At 45.5% G+C, this 13,790-nt stretch overlaps 1 protein-coding gene across 1 annotated transcript in view; it reads left to right on the top strand.

Annotated features, from left to right (window-relative positions):
* KCNJ5 (potassium inwardly rectifying channel subfamily J member 5) overlaps positions 1-13,790 on the top strand; it is a 124,524-nt gene that overhangs the window by 81,731 nt on the left and 29,003 nt on the right. Inside the window, exon 7 of the mRNA XM_055728670.1 lies at positions 8,546-8,659. Coding sequence (XP_055584645.1) covers positions 8,546-8,649 — 104 coding nt within the window. The 3' untranslated portion in view covers positions 8,650-8,659. The remainder of the gene's footprint in view (positions 1-8,545; positions 8,660-13,790) is intronic.

Here is a 13,790-nt window from a genome sequence, read left to right as displayed (position 1 = left end):
CGTGTGTCACTCTAGGGCTCACACTAGGAAAAAACATCAAACGCTTTTAATCACAATATTTTCTACTTCCCAAAAGTATTCTAGTACTATACAGTCTTTACTTTTTGGTGAGAGTATGTCTCAGTGTGGGCCTATCTAAATACCCAGGATTTTTAAAATTTTTTTTTTTTTAATTATTATTTTAAAAGGCTGAGGTTTTGTGTCACTTGAGCACGTGGACTTGAAATCCCTGTTTTGCATTTTCATAATTCTTCTTTCTGGCCTCATTTGTTAAAGGTGAGTAGGATTGTTACCCCAGAGGCACTTCTGTCATCTCTTGGGAGATGGTGGATGTGACACTCTGTGGAAGCTGGAATCGGACATAGTTATCAAAAAGCTCCCCAGCTCTGCAGTGTGAGAGAGTAGGTTAAGAGGTTTGGGGAGAAAAAAACCAACATAAATAAGAGCATCATTCTCAGGAGCAGGCAAGGACAGTGCTCTCCAAACCTTCTGGCAGAGCATGTTCCTGGGTCAATCCGTTTTACTGTTTACTCTCCAGAGCCTCATACCGGTGCTAAGGGCTTCACGGACCTTTTTCACACTCACACTCAGCATGGAAATCCTTGCCTGAGGAGCTCTGACTAACTTCAGGAAACTATTTGGTCTAAAGCTTGCCAAAGCCCCCGCAAAGCAAGACACCTCTGTGCCTCCCTGTTTTAAAAGTGCTTAATTCCAGGACTGTTTGCAGCCCAGGCCACCCTCCTTTTGTAGGAGATTCCTGCAAAATCAGGGGTTTCCCTTGCTTTGGCCATCAGCTGCCTGATGCAGCCTGTCAGCCTGAGCCACCCAGCAGTCGGTGAACGGGGCTGGAAAGCAGCAGAGGCCACAGACGTGCGCTGCAGCCAGAGAGATGCCACTTACTAGCGGGCATCGTGCTGCTGCACAGCAGGTAAGTGTCCACTTGTGATGTGGTTGGGAGACGGCTTCATGCACGGGCCTTCACCGTCTTGTGCCTCGGTTTCTCCTTTGGTATGGAACGGGACACCTCCCTCTCAACTCTTCCGTGACTTCACCGATGCTGATAAAATACTAACGCTCATAAGGGAGGCAATAATGGAGCTTTGTTACTGGTTAAGCGTTCTCCTTATATATGTGGACCGTGGAGAAAAATCTCCCTGCTCTTCTCCCTCAGTGTTTTTTCATAGCTAGTCACGTCCCTTCAGCTCGACAGCTTTTCCTTGGGGAACTACCATCATCTGCTTTTTCCCTGGCAGGCCGTGCAGGAAAGAAGGGCAACGATTTAACAGCAGAAGCGAGGCACTCAAAGCCACACAAACACCCAGAGATTAAATGCCTCCCCCCACCTCGATTCCCAAGTAACCTGCAGAGTCTCAGCACGCTGTTTCTGAAACACTGCTGTGCCTGGAAAGAAGCTATCGGAGCATTATACAGCACAGGGCGTATTTTTCAGTCCTTCTTTCTTCCTTTTGTCCCCCTGTTCGAGGTCTTTCTCTCTTTGATTTATGGATTTGGAGACCATCTTTAATTATCTCCCTTGAACAGCTGCCTGAAGCAACGCTCACGAGGAGTTAGACAAATGCAGTGTGCAGCCCTCCTGGGTTTTGCATAGCAACACGCTGCGTGGAATGACCATGAATACACGGTGCGAAGGGCATGGTTCGCTGTTGCCATGCTATCTGGGGTATGAACGTGTTCAGATCTGCTTGTGCATGCACACAGACTGCACCGTGTACACATGCTTGTGCGCGTTTTCTCTCTGCTCCATAGCCAGTGCACCAGAGTGACTATTACAAGGGGCACATTAGACACAAAATTTTCCAGTGAGGGAAATTGCTCTAGATGTGATGCCTGCAGGCATTTTCAGCGCTGGGAAATAAGGGCTCGCTTATTTCCTTTAAAATTTATGCTCAAGATGAATAGCAATGATAAAAATCTGTCACAGTGCAGACAGGTCTGCACGCATTCAGGCTTGGTACTGCTTTGCAAGCACCCTGAGATCCACTTTGGGTCTGGGTGCTCAGCTTTCCCCTTCTTCAGCTGCTTTGTAAGCCTCAGTCTAGATTGTCTTGCGATCAAAGGAGGGATTGCCATGTCTGTGTGTGAGACCAAGGAGGGATATCCAGCTAGCTCAGGCTCTGAGGTGGTGTGGCAGCATGTCCTTCCACCTCACTTAAGACAAATAGTTGTCTGATCAGTCCACACCAAAGCATGAACCTCCGTAACGTCACACCGGTAGCAGCACTTCCATCTTTACAAGCAGGATACACCGGTAGCAGCACTTCCATCTTTACAAGCAGGATACACCGGTAGCAGCACTTCCATCTTTACAAGCAGGATTAGAGCTCCCACGTGTTTGCACACGCTGCAGCTTAACCTCATGGTGCGGGGTTGAGAGCCTACACCTGCATCGCCATCCTGATGCAAAGAGGTGGCTCTTTCAGCTGAAAGTGCTGACTTGTGCAGGGCTCCTCTCCCCCACCGACCGTAGGGATCATCTGCTGTGCGTGGTAGGATGCAAGACTGGAGCTTCTTCTATCTATGGGTAAATCCTATTCCAACTCCCTTAAATCATTTCATACAAAAAAAGCTTGCCACAGCTTTCCCTTGGAAGCAGAGAGATTGCTGTCAAGGCCTCAGGAACCCTGTCTGATGTGGGGCAGAGAACTGGGAGAGATGGTTAAGAGGTGCTGGGAGGACGTCAGTCACTGGTGGGGGAGGTCAGCGTTCCTGAAGCCGACAGAGCAGCGCATTGCAAGGACTTTCATGCTGTCAGTTCTACACTGACAGACCGAAAAGGTGAGGAAATGGCTGATTAAAGGATTCCAGGTGCCCTGACCTCAGTGCTTTAGGGACACGGCTCTGAATGACGATCCGGACTTGCAAATTTATGGGAACACTTTTTCGGTTGGCAGCGGAGGGAGCAAACAGGCATTCAATTAGCAGACCATATTCTTATGCCCACCTGACCCCACTGCTCCACAGGGTCCCTTTCTCCCTGCCTGCAGCCTGTTTAAACTGCAAATCGTTTGGGGCAGGATCTCTGTCCTTCTCTCCTTGCACGGCTCGAAATAGAAAGGGATTTCAGTCTTGGGTGGAGCATATTGATATCACAGTTATAAATACAATGCTAGTGACAGAGCTCTCTGGTAACATGGCTCTGTGCCCAACCACATTAAGGACGGACTTTAATTTAAGCTAAAGAAGTAATGAGCTAGATCTGTAGGTTGCGGATAGAGATTGTTTCCAGGTTCTGCTTATTAAAATTCAGCTTTACCTCCTTTGTGTTGCCAATCACAGGCCACCTCTGTGGCTGTTACTGCAAGGACTTACATGGCAATGCGATTGTAGGGATCTGGTCTAATCTATTTCACAGCTGGAGACGAGCAGGGGCAGCCAGCGCTTGCTCCCCTGGATGTGTCACTCATGGTGGCTCCAGAACCGATGCGTTAGCCACTTCCTGATGTTTAACCTGACCCTTCCCATCTTTCACCTCTCCCAGAAATGCTCCTACTGCTATTTGTTTCCGAGGCCAATACAGTGAAGTATCCTGCCGTTTGCAAACGCTGTAGTTTGGAGGCAGCGTGACCCAGCTGCGATGGCATGAGCTCGTCATAGGAATTCTGTTAGTTCTGTGCTGGCGAATGGTTTTACTTACCGTCTCCTAGCGTCTGTCTAGACAGAAAACTCTGTCTGATAGCAGCTACCTTCTGCAGAGCTACCGTGAGAATAGAAACACACTAAATAACATTCCCCAAGCCAAATTCCTCCTTGGCATAGCTCTGCTGGGATTGCAATAGGCAGGGCTACGGCGGCCTTTGCTGAATAAGGTAGAAAGACAGAGCTGAGTTTTGACCTAGGCTAAGTCTTGAGGGTCTGACTGTAAATCAGAAATACAGACGATGTGTCAGACAGGTTTGGGTTTTTTCTTTTCCTAACTGAAGTACTGCCAGTAACTCAAAAGTCACGTCAGGAACATTGCCTGCTGCAAGTGTGGATGCCGGGGAGAATAACAAAGACAATACGTTTGTGTGGCTGGGGCTGCTACTCAATAAATTAAGAAGAGACTCTGGCTTCTCATTAGAAAGTACTATTTTACCTTTTTCTTCTTTTTTAATGAAACCATTTCTTCCTGAAAGACAAGAAAATGGCCTTTTTCCTAAGTGGACATTTTCATGAAAAAAAATTTTCCAAGTTTTCATTATGCTCTTGAACAAGAACTCAAATGTAAAATATCCTGTTTGCTCCCCTGGCATCCTTCTAAAAGGTGAGAAAGGGAGAGAACATGAATCCTCCACACGTATTTTTGTGGACAAACAGAAAATACGTAAAGCTCAACCATTTTTGAGATGCTAGGAATTAAGTTGATATTTCCCTAAGTCCTCAAAACCCCCACTGAATTATTCTTGGTGGGTTTCAGCTGTAAACCCCCACCCCCCCCACCAGACTGAGCAACAAGAGACAAGTAGGAGCAACCTGGCTTTGTTCACAGCTGGACCTTGTTACCCTTCCCAAGCACTTCAGGAGGAACCTCTTCAGCTGTTGATTGCTGCTGAGAGGGCGGGGTGTAGAGGGAGCTGGGTCATTTTTGTTGTGTTTTTCTGTGATGAAAAGTATGGGTTGAATTTGGGTTTGTTCTGTGAAGAAAGTAGCTTTGGTTTTGTTGGAGCTGTGTGGTGATGAAATCTACTGATTGATGTTCATGGTGGGCGTCTCCTTGACTTCCCTGCTGCTCAGTGTGGTCCTTTGAGCTTTCTGTGTGAGGGAGAGGTCCATGCTGCCTTCTACCTCGTGGAAAAGGAACAACAGCCAGGAAGGAGGTAAGGAAAAGTGGAAGGGATTTGCATGCTGTCCTTGTAGTGGTATGTAGAATCTTTCTGAGGTCTCAAGCCTCTGAGTAATTAGTTTGTCCTTAGTACTCGATGACAGTGTCTGTCTTGAGGCAGGATTTGTCCATGCCCTGTACTGTGGGTAGCCAGGAGGTTATGCACCAGAGTAATTGCTTGAACTTGTTTGCTGTGGTTTAGAGTCTGGCTGTGCGACGTATTGATGGCGTGAATGATGTTTGCATTGCACCAGGCAATCATCAAATGCATGTTGTGTCTTTGTTAATAGATGCTTTTTGCTTTGCTAAGTGATCCCCTTGCACCGAAATATGTAGGTGTTTATAACAGTTACATGCTGCTCCGTGTCTGTGGTTCTTGCTAACAGTACTGGCTTGCTGGCCTTGAAGCCCCTTTTGCCCCTACCCCTTCTTTAGTAGATTGTCTGTTCTTTGGTCGCAGTATGCAGCCATAAAGTGATCTGTATCTAATGTTTCATGATTTTGTGTTTCGAAATACTTCATGTGAGTGGCTGGTGTCACTATCAGTGTTTGTAAAGAGGGAAAAACTGAAGCGCAAAGCAGACAGATAACATGATTAAGGCTTTAATGCAAGTCTGTAGGGGAACTTGCTCTGAATCTGAGAACTTTCTGGGTTCTATGCGCCCTCTGCTAAACTCTCTGACCCTTCTCAGCTGCTGAGCAGGACTGTGATAGCAAAAAAAAAAAAAAAAAAAAAAAAAGGCACAAAAAAGGCTGCCCAGGTGCTATAGAAACAATTAAGTGTCTGGCCCAAGGAGCTAATGAGATGTTGCCCACACCTGCTCTGAGGCTTACACGGGGCTCAGGTGGCCTGGTGCCCCCTGTGACCTGTCTGTAAGAAGGGCAGCTGAGGCACGGAGCTACTGGGTCATCTCCAGGATTTGCAAAATCCCTGCTTGTGCAAACAACAAGTAGATGTCTGTTAGAAACTGCAGCACCTTTAGTGCAAAGTGCTGGGTGGCAGAGTAGGTCCTTGCTCATGTTTGGTGTTAACTGGCACTAAGTGGCTTGCAGGGTTTCTCCTCCTCTTGGGTACCAAAAGGGCAGCCCCTCCCAAAGACTTTCTCTCCTGTCTGCATCTGTCCCGTTGTCCTTCTCTAGACACTCAGAAGCAGGGTGGTTTGGTTTTTTTGCGGTTTTTTTGATGGTTGTTTTTTTGGGTTTGGGGTTTTTTTTATGCTGCTTCAGCCGAGGTGTAGGGAAGCTTGGGATTCAGGGTTGACCCAAGATATGTCACTGGCTGGTGACTTAGGCAGTACCACAAAGTGATTTCCAAGTAGGTGGAACACAGGCATCCTGAGAGTGCTGGCCACACACCTGTGTAAGGCGGAGGCGGATCTGCCTTACTGGGTTGGTCACGTTCTTTCTCCTTTCTGATCAGTAAGGCTGAAGTGCCTTTGGGTGCCTCTCCTTCAGGCCCCAAGGTGAGATCCTTTATGTGTGCTCAGGAAGCACCGAACACCTCTCATGAAAACAGCAAGGCTCAAAATCACCAAGAACAGGCAATCCAACCTGACCTTTCACTCCTTTGATCCACAGAAAACAACAGTAGAGGCGGCTCTGCCATGAGGTTGTGCTCCATGAAGTTATTTCTTGTTGATCACAGTGCATTATGAAGGGTTTCGAGTCATTAACAGGAACTGAGTTCCTACTGTATGAAGATTAATTTGCTGCCTCAGCCGTCTATTGGGCAAAAAAGTATGTGAGGATGCGGGCAGTCCAGCCGTTATCATGTTTATCAGGATAAATAGCGTGCTGGGATCATGCATAGCGTGGCAGCTTCTATTTCTTTGCAGTTGGTACAGAACACACAAGCAGGGTTTAAGAACATGAAGCATCTGTCTGGGAGCTAAACCAAAGGAAAAACCACGTCTCTCTAAAACCATGTCTTGTGGTCGCAAAACGTGGTGTGGCTTTCTGTCATGTAACCACCTAAATTCAGAAGGCTTTGGTTAAAGCCCTGAACCGTGGAGCTCTTCTTGTCCCATGCGCAGCCTTGCCTCTTCTTGATCTATTTCCAGTCTTCAGACTTCTCATTGCTGACCGGGTTTCTTCCTCCAGATTTATCGTTTACATTTCTTTTTTCAGAGGGAACAGGACCAGTCTGTCTCCCTGTTTCCCTTGCTCTTCTTGCCTAAATTCCCCATAGCCACGATCTCCTCTCTGACTCTGTAGGTTCCTGCTGGAGTTGTGCCTTGTGCCACATTTGCTTCTCCTTGACGCTCTGCTCTGGTATTTCCAGTTCCCTCCTTTCCTCCCTCTGTTCTGCAGCTTCTCATCAAGTCTTGTTATTCCTAGTATCCCACCCCGAATTTTTCTCCTGTTTTCCCTTTGGCGTGTCTCTTTCCCTTTGCTTCTGCTCAGATCTCTGTGAGCGAGGCCCAGCGGGGAGATTGCAGGAGTGGTGGTGCTCGCTGTTACCCCTTCGAGGGTTTTGCTCATCGAGAGAGGAAAGCGTGTTGGCATTGCTGTTCTGCAAGGGAGGAGTTGGATACTATTTTGGAAGCTAATCAAAGCTTAAAGGCGAATCCTTCAAGATGCGCTGCTTCCTATGGGCGCAGCAGACAAGTGGGTACGTCTGGATGCAAATTGGAAGCTAGGGGATGTTGTGGCATTGCCCAAGAGATGTGATAGATTTTTGGCTAACGGCTAAGGCTTTGTTAGGGAACCCCATTGTACTTCTGGATGGGCTAGGCAATTATTTCCTGTGTCTCCACAGTTAAGTTTTTATGGAAGCCTCGTTCTGTTTAATGTAGCTGTAGTCGAGTTATAAATTAATAATCCCTGCTGCTGGGACTGCTGTGTAGCAAGATGGCTTTCCTGAATGTATGTGTAAATAATTCATGCTATTAAATTAGTTGTGTTCCCTGTCCACAGCTCGTTTACCTGCTGTGACTACAAATACTCCTCTATACAGTTAGAGTAGGTGTCGGAATATGCCAAGCATGAGAGGTTCATGTCTATCAGAAAGAGCCTTTACCCCTTGTTAAATGGATCAGAAACTCTTCGGACTGAGAGTCCTGGAAAAGTCTCGTTTGTTAAACATGACACTCTGTGCAGGAATACACCTGCTTGGGCAACACTTTCATCTTGGGTTTTTAGATCTAGGAAGATTGAGGTTGCAAGAGATGGACTTTCCTTGTAAACCACAGTTCCTGGTCTTTTTCAAGCTCTCCATCTCTATTTTTGGAGCTTGGCTGGGATGATTTTGGTGGGTCTGTGCCTCAATTTTCCTATGTGTAGTGCAGGAACAATAGGAATTCTTCCTTGCTTCATGTGGCAAATCCTGTGGGGTTTCCAGTCTAATATTTTTATTAAAATCCCCCCTATCTTTCTTTAGAAAGCAGCTGCCACGGAAATAACAAATAGTCCTTTTCAGTCTCAGGTCTGAGTTGTCTACGCGGGCATCAGCCATCCTGTGCTGCAGCAAACAGCATTTCAAATGACACAAGTCCTCTACAGATGAAGTAAAATAGGGAAAAAAATTAGTATCTTGAGTCTAAAAGCTATTTTTCAGGGTTCTAGCACACAGTCTCTAAAATGCATGCATCTTTTTGGCATTACCTGATGTTTCTAAGAGCTTTGCTGCTGCTGTATTGCTTCTGGATTATCAGATTATTTTAGACCACACCAGTAATGCTTTTGCTGGTCTAATGTTACCAATTCTTCCTTGTTTTTCCTCAGCTTTGCTGCTGCTCTCGTCTGCATGTGGTCATCCAGGGCAGGACTTGAGGGAATCCAGGGAAGACTGTGCTGTAATGTCTTCCACCTTCTCCCTGCATACCTGATCGTCTGACAGTAAGTAATATTTATATGCTTTCACACATCATACATAACCTGCAAAAATGTTTTATTGCCAAGTTACTATAATGTATTATCTAGAAGCAACTTAAAATTTTTCATTTAGCTTTATATATAAATATTGATGAGAAGTCTGAAGCATGTTTTTCTGTAGAAAACAGCTATGTTTATAATGGACTCAAATATATCTGGAAAAGATGTTATTTCTTACACTCCTGCTGAAGTCTACTTAGAGGACATCCGAGGCGAGGATGTCTGTATAAATAACAAGTGCTATTAGTTTGGGACCAATTTATTCACTGGAAAGGCTTCTGAAGAAACACATCACCATATTGGAATCACTAATGTGAGATGTAAAGAGTGTTGCTAACATTTGTTGGGATGTAAGGCAAATGTTTACAATGGAAGGAAAACAAAGTTGCATGAAGTGAAGAAAATGAGATGGGTGCTCGGTAACTTTGAAATAACTTTGAGTTCTTAGTCTGTTGTGAGGGTAGTTCTATTGCTCTCTCTTTTTTGGTTAAATGACGTTGTTTTTGTTAGTCTGGGAAAAGCATTCCTAAATATTGAAGGGACTGGGAACACTGAGATTCTAAGTTTGGCACCTATCTAGCTGCGCTTTCCTAGCAGTTAATGTGTGCATTCTGGTTAAGCTTTATACTGAGATTTGCAAATGATGTCTAGCAAATGACCAGTCTGCCTTGCAAATGTTTCTGTATGAACTGGAAACGCAGAGGAGCGAGGGCTGCATTGGCAAGGCACGTTTGGTTCAGTCAGTCAACTGGAGGCTGAGTTGGGAGGAGGCAAACGATTACTCATAAGCAAGAAAATGGCTTATAATATCTCTTTTTAAATATGTTGCAAACAAGCTGAGGAATGCTTTTTTGAGGCACTGCAGACAGGCATAAGTAATTTCTTAAATACCCGGTCCCTCCCTCCCTTGCTTTGAATGGCAGGTTGTTGTGTCGCTTTGGGTCCGGTGCTGTGTTTTTTGGAGGCTTCCTCTAGCTATAGTTCTAGCAGTTTGTGTAATGCTGTTTCCAAAAAACACACGGTATAATGAAACATGAAGTATTATGCTCTCCTCTAACCTATTTAAATGACTTCATTAACATTGAATTTTACTGAGCATGTCAGGATTGGAGACACACCGTAAGAGAGAAATATAATCTAATAGGAAGGAATATACCTCTCCGCAATAGTCAAGCTCTGAGATCAAAAAAATGTGGTTCAGAACAGACACATGACTTGGTGCATTGGGCAAGGAAATTATCACACTCTCCTCCTTCCCCCCCCCCCCCCCCAAAAAAAAAAAAAAAAAGGGAAAAAGTTAAAATTCCTCCCACAACTTGAAATGTTATGGCAACACTCAAATATCATTACCAGCAAGTCTATTTCGCAAAGATTAAAAGGAATAACAAAGGAAAAGGTGATGGAAATAGATGGATGATGCAGTGGGGCGGCGTGGAGAGGGGGAGTCAGTTGGGACTGAGACATATGTAACATATATTGATCAAATGTATGAATGTATTTCGGTATCCTCTGGGCTGTGGGAGTTCCCAGACTGTTTGCCTTCAAATGGAAGCAATTTAATCTTTAAAAATAATAATGAAAGAGCAAACTGTAAATGAGACCTTCTGGCAGACTGACGGGGCTGCAGTCCCAGAGGTAGGCACACATGCTAGGATGACAAATGAGGTCATTAAAGTAAATAGTGTAAATTGAGTTTTGGCAGTGGGTAGGAATCCTTATTATGATGGAGGGCATTAATATGAGAAGAAAAAAAAAGGGGTGGAAGAACTCACTGGTGACAAGCTAATGTGGGGCAGAGAAGCAGCATAATTTTGTAGCAGTTCCAGTTATCTACTTCATTGCAAGGCAATGAGCCCATTTAATTTAGCAGGGACTTCAGCAGGGCATGTTTTAGAAGTGTATTAAAGATTATAAAGTGTCACCTCACTAAATAGCATCCAGGATGCTACTTAATTTAAGTCTGAGATGGTCTTTACTCATTCAGTTTGTTCTGTGACTTTACATTTGTAGCACAGCGGTGCTTTGCATATGAATTTTCTTTTTTTCTTTTTTAAAAAAAAGTTTCTTATTATGCGTGTTTGAAATCTAAGCGCTTGATTTCTTCTTGATAGTCTTGAGCATAGGAAGTGCAAAACACAGCGTTAAAGGACTGTGGTAGCCAGTTCTCACTGACTGGCCAAGTAGGGAACTCTGGACCTCTAAATCTGGTCTTCTGATGCGCTGTTTGATGCTGGTGACGGACAGTGTGATTATCTTGCTCAGCACAAGAGCTTCTATCAGGTAGTTGTAACAGTGCTGAAGGGCAATAATGCTTTTTTTAGAGTTACTGGACTCTTCTACAGCTGTGGTGAGAATCGGTGGGTAATCCATAATCCTCTGTACAAAGCGTTGGGTGGTTGGGTTTGGTTTTTTTTTTTTTTTGATTGATTGATAATGAGGTAAATCATTGCGATTGGAAGAACAGATGTAGCTTGCAAGTTAGGGCATTGCCCTGGGAATCTTGGAGCTCCAAGTGTTGCTGTTCTCTGCCACTGGCCCTTTTGTGGCCTTGGGGACACCTGTGTCCCACTTTCCCCACCTCTATAACAGAAATAGTGGCACTTAACTTGTGGAAAGGCACCTTACAAGATGTCATTAATTACATAGAAGTTCATATGTTCCTATTAATACACTAGTTCTATATTTCCAATCCTCTAAAGTTCGGTTTCTGTGCTTATCTTAATGTGAGGATAAATTACTTGTGAAATGCAGTGTAGATCTGTGAAATACAGGTGCCAGCTTCACACTACCCACCTGCAAAGCCTGTGCCAGAGCCAGGTTTTTCTACGTATTCCTGAATCTTCCAGCAGAGATAAGAGCCTGTTGGGGTTGGGCTATGTATGGATGTGCTTGTAAGTGATGATGTATACGCTGGTAGTAAGCGAAGGCACAAAGACGTGACTCGGCAAAGGGTAACCAGCATATTGTGAGAGCGGCGTGCAGGAAAGGACAGAGCTGTGCTGTGACTGCTGGTGGGCAAACACACGGCTTAGGATCTGCGGTGCCCCAACACTGACCTAAGCGTGAATCTCACCTGTGACCTGGTTGTGCAAATGGGTTCTCTCGTGTCTAGTGTTGGAAGGGAAGGCCAGCGGTGAAGGGCCGCATCCCACGGGTGAATCGGGACGGTAACGACAATGGAAGCTAACTGCTGTCAACCCCATCCTGCGCTGTCAAAGAGGGCTGCTGTACATTGGAACAGACTTGTCCTGTTTGGCTTGCGAAGGAAGATGTTCCTTTAAAGGCACGTTTATGTCTTACCTTTCTAAAAGCGGTTCTTATTTTTCACAACGCGCCTTTAAAGCCAACAAAAACCCAAAGCCAACCCGAACACTGACTTCCTTGCCCAGGAAATGCAGGTTGCTGTCGAACCCCTCGTTGCACGGCAATTCTGATCTGCATGGACTGTTAAAAGGAATGAGCATTAAAGCTCTTCCCAAATGGCATTGTAGTTGTGGGAAGGGGGGAAGCTGAAGGCTTAAGGACAGTTCAAGGCATTTGCATTAACAAACACTGCTGGGTTTGGACTTGATAATCTCAGAAAGTACATTTCACACTAGCATCTCTTATGATTGCAGCAGGATGAAGTAATTCTTTGAGAAGTTTTTGTTGCATACGGTTTGAAGAATTGCTGTAGTAAAGATGGGGGATAAGCAGGGAAACGGGATGTGAAGGAGCTCAAGTAGCACTTAAAATCATGGGAATCCAGACAGTCAGGAGAGAGCTTTACCAGGTAGTTTTATAAGATCTCTAAAAGCATTAGTCACCTAAAGGCTGTGGAAGGACTGTGCAGCTGCACCAGCATGCCGGCTGCTGATGTAGGAGACAATTCCAAGGAATTTTTACACTTGATACCCAGGAAGGGAAGCTCTGCCCCACCACACTCTCACAGAGTCTTTGACATCTCTCATCACGGAGCCGGTTGCTATTAAATGGTGACACGGAGCAAGGCGCGTGGTTCCTGCATTGCCATGGCTCAGGGCACGGCTGCTGCAGTGTCCGCCTGTGTCTGGGTAAACAACGGTTGATGCAGAGCTTAGCAGGTTGCAGCATTTTCTCCTTCAGAACAACAAATCCTTACAGTCGGTGTGGTTTTCCTCCCACTTCTCCAGCGCAAGCCCAGCATGGATGCTTGGAGACCCAAGAGCTTGCTTGGAATTCTCCCTTTTTTATCCTGCAGAGAGATCTGCCTGGTAGGCTCTGTGTCAGGCTGCTTGTGCTCCTGTTCCAGCGCGTGGCAGGATGGCAGGATGCGATCTTTCCAGACTGTTCTGGCATTGGCGATTATGTCAGTCCCAATTGCTTTCCTTGGTTACTGCCTTGCAGCTGTTCACCGCTGCGTGCCTGGCTGCTGTGTGAGCATCGCTGGTCTCCCACGTGTGCACAGAGATAGGCTGTCAGAGGCTGCTTCACCCCCGTACACAGCTTTTTTCCCCCCCCTTTTTTTTTTCCTTCTTCCCCATAGAACTTTAATATCAGGCAGTGGCAGCTTGCTCTGACAAAGCCCAGTGAAGCATGAAGCAGAGTTGCTGAAGTTTGATAGCTAATTTGTTTAGTTCTTGCCTCTCTTTAATTACTGCAGACTGAAAGTCTGCTCTGCTTTTCTGGGAGCGGCTAAATACAAGCTGAACTCAGATCAGAGGGCAATAAATGCTTCTTGAAAATGGGGTAGGAGAAAAGTGCTAATTCCTGTAATCTCTTGGGAAAGGGACCAGAGGCTGATAGGGAGAAAAATGCTAATTCCTGTATCTCTGGGGAAAGGGACCAGAGGCTGATAGGAAAGACTTTGTGGTGGGGGCTCGGCACTTTCCTAGTTAAACTACTGACCTGGAGAGGATTGGCTGGATTTCTGTTATGCTGGGCTAAAAAATCCACGCTACACGTAGGATGCTAGGTCCTGAGGTTGGGCAAAAAGGTTGCATTGCATGATTGTATGAAATTGGTGTGGTTTTGTAACCAAAGTGTGATGGGTGGGCGTTACTGGGGAGCAGAGCTTTGTCTGTCGTGGTAAGAAGTGGGAAGCTGAGCAGAAATTAAAGATCTGTCCCCAGCTGTG

This window comes from Falco cherrug, chromosome 17 (assembly GCF_023634085.1).
Source record: "Falco cherrug isolate bFalChe1 chromosome 17, bFalChe1.pri, whole genome shotgun sequence".
NCBI lineage: Eukaryota > Metazoa > Chordata > Aves > Falconiformes > Falconidae > Falco > Falco cherrug.
This window is presented reverse-complemented; position numbering and strand designations above follow the sequence as displayed.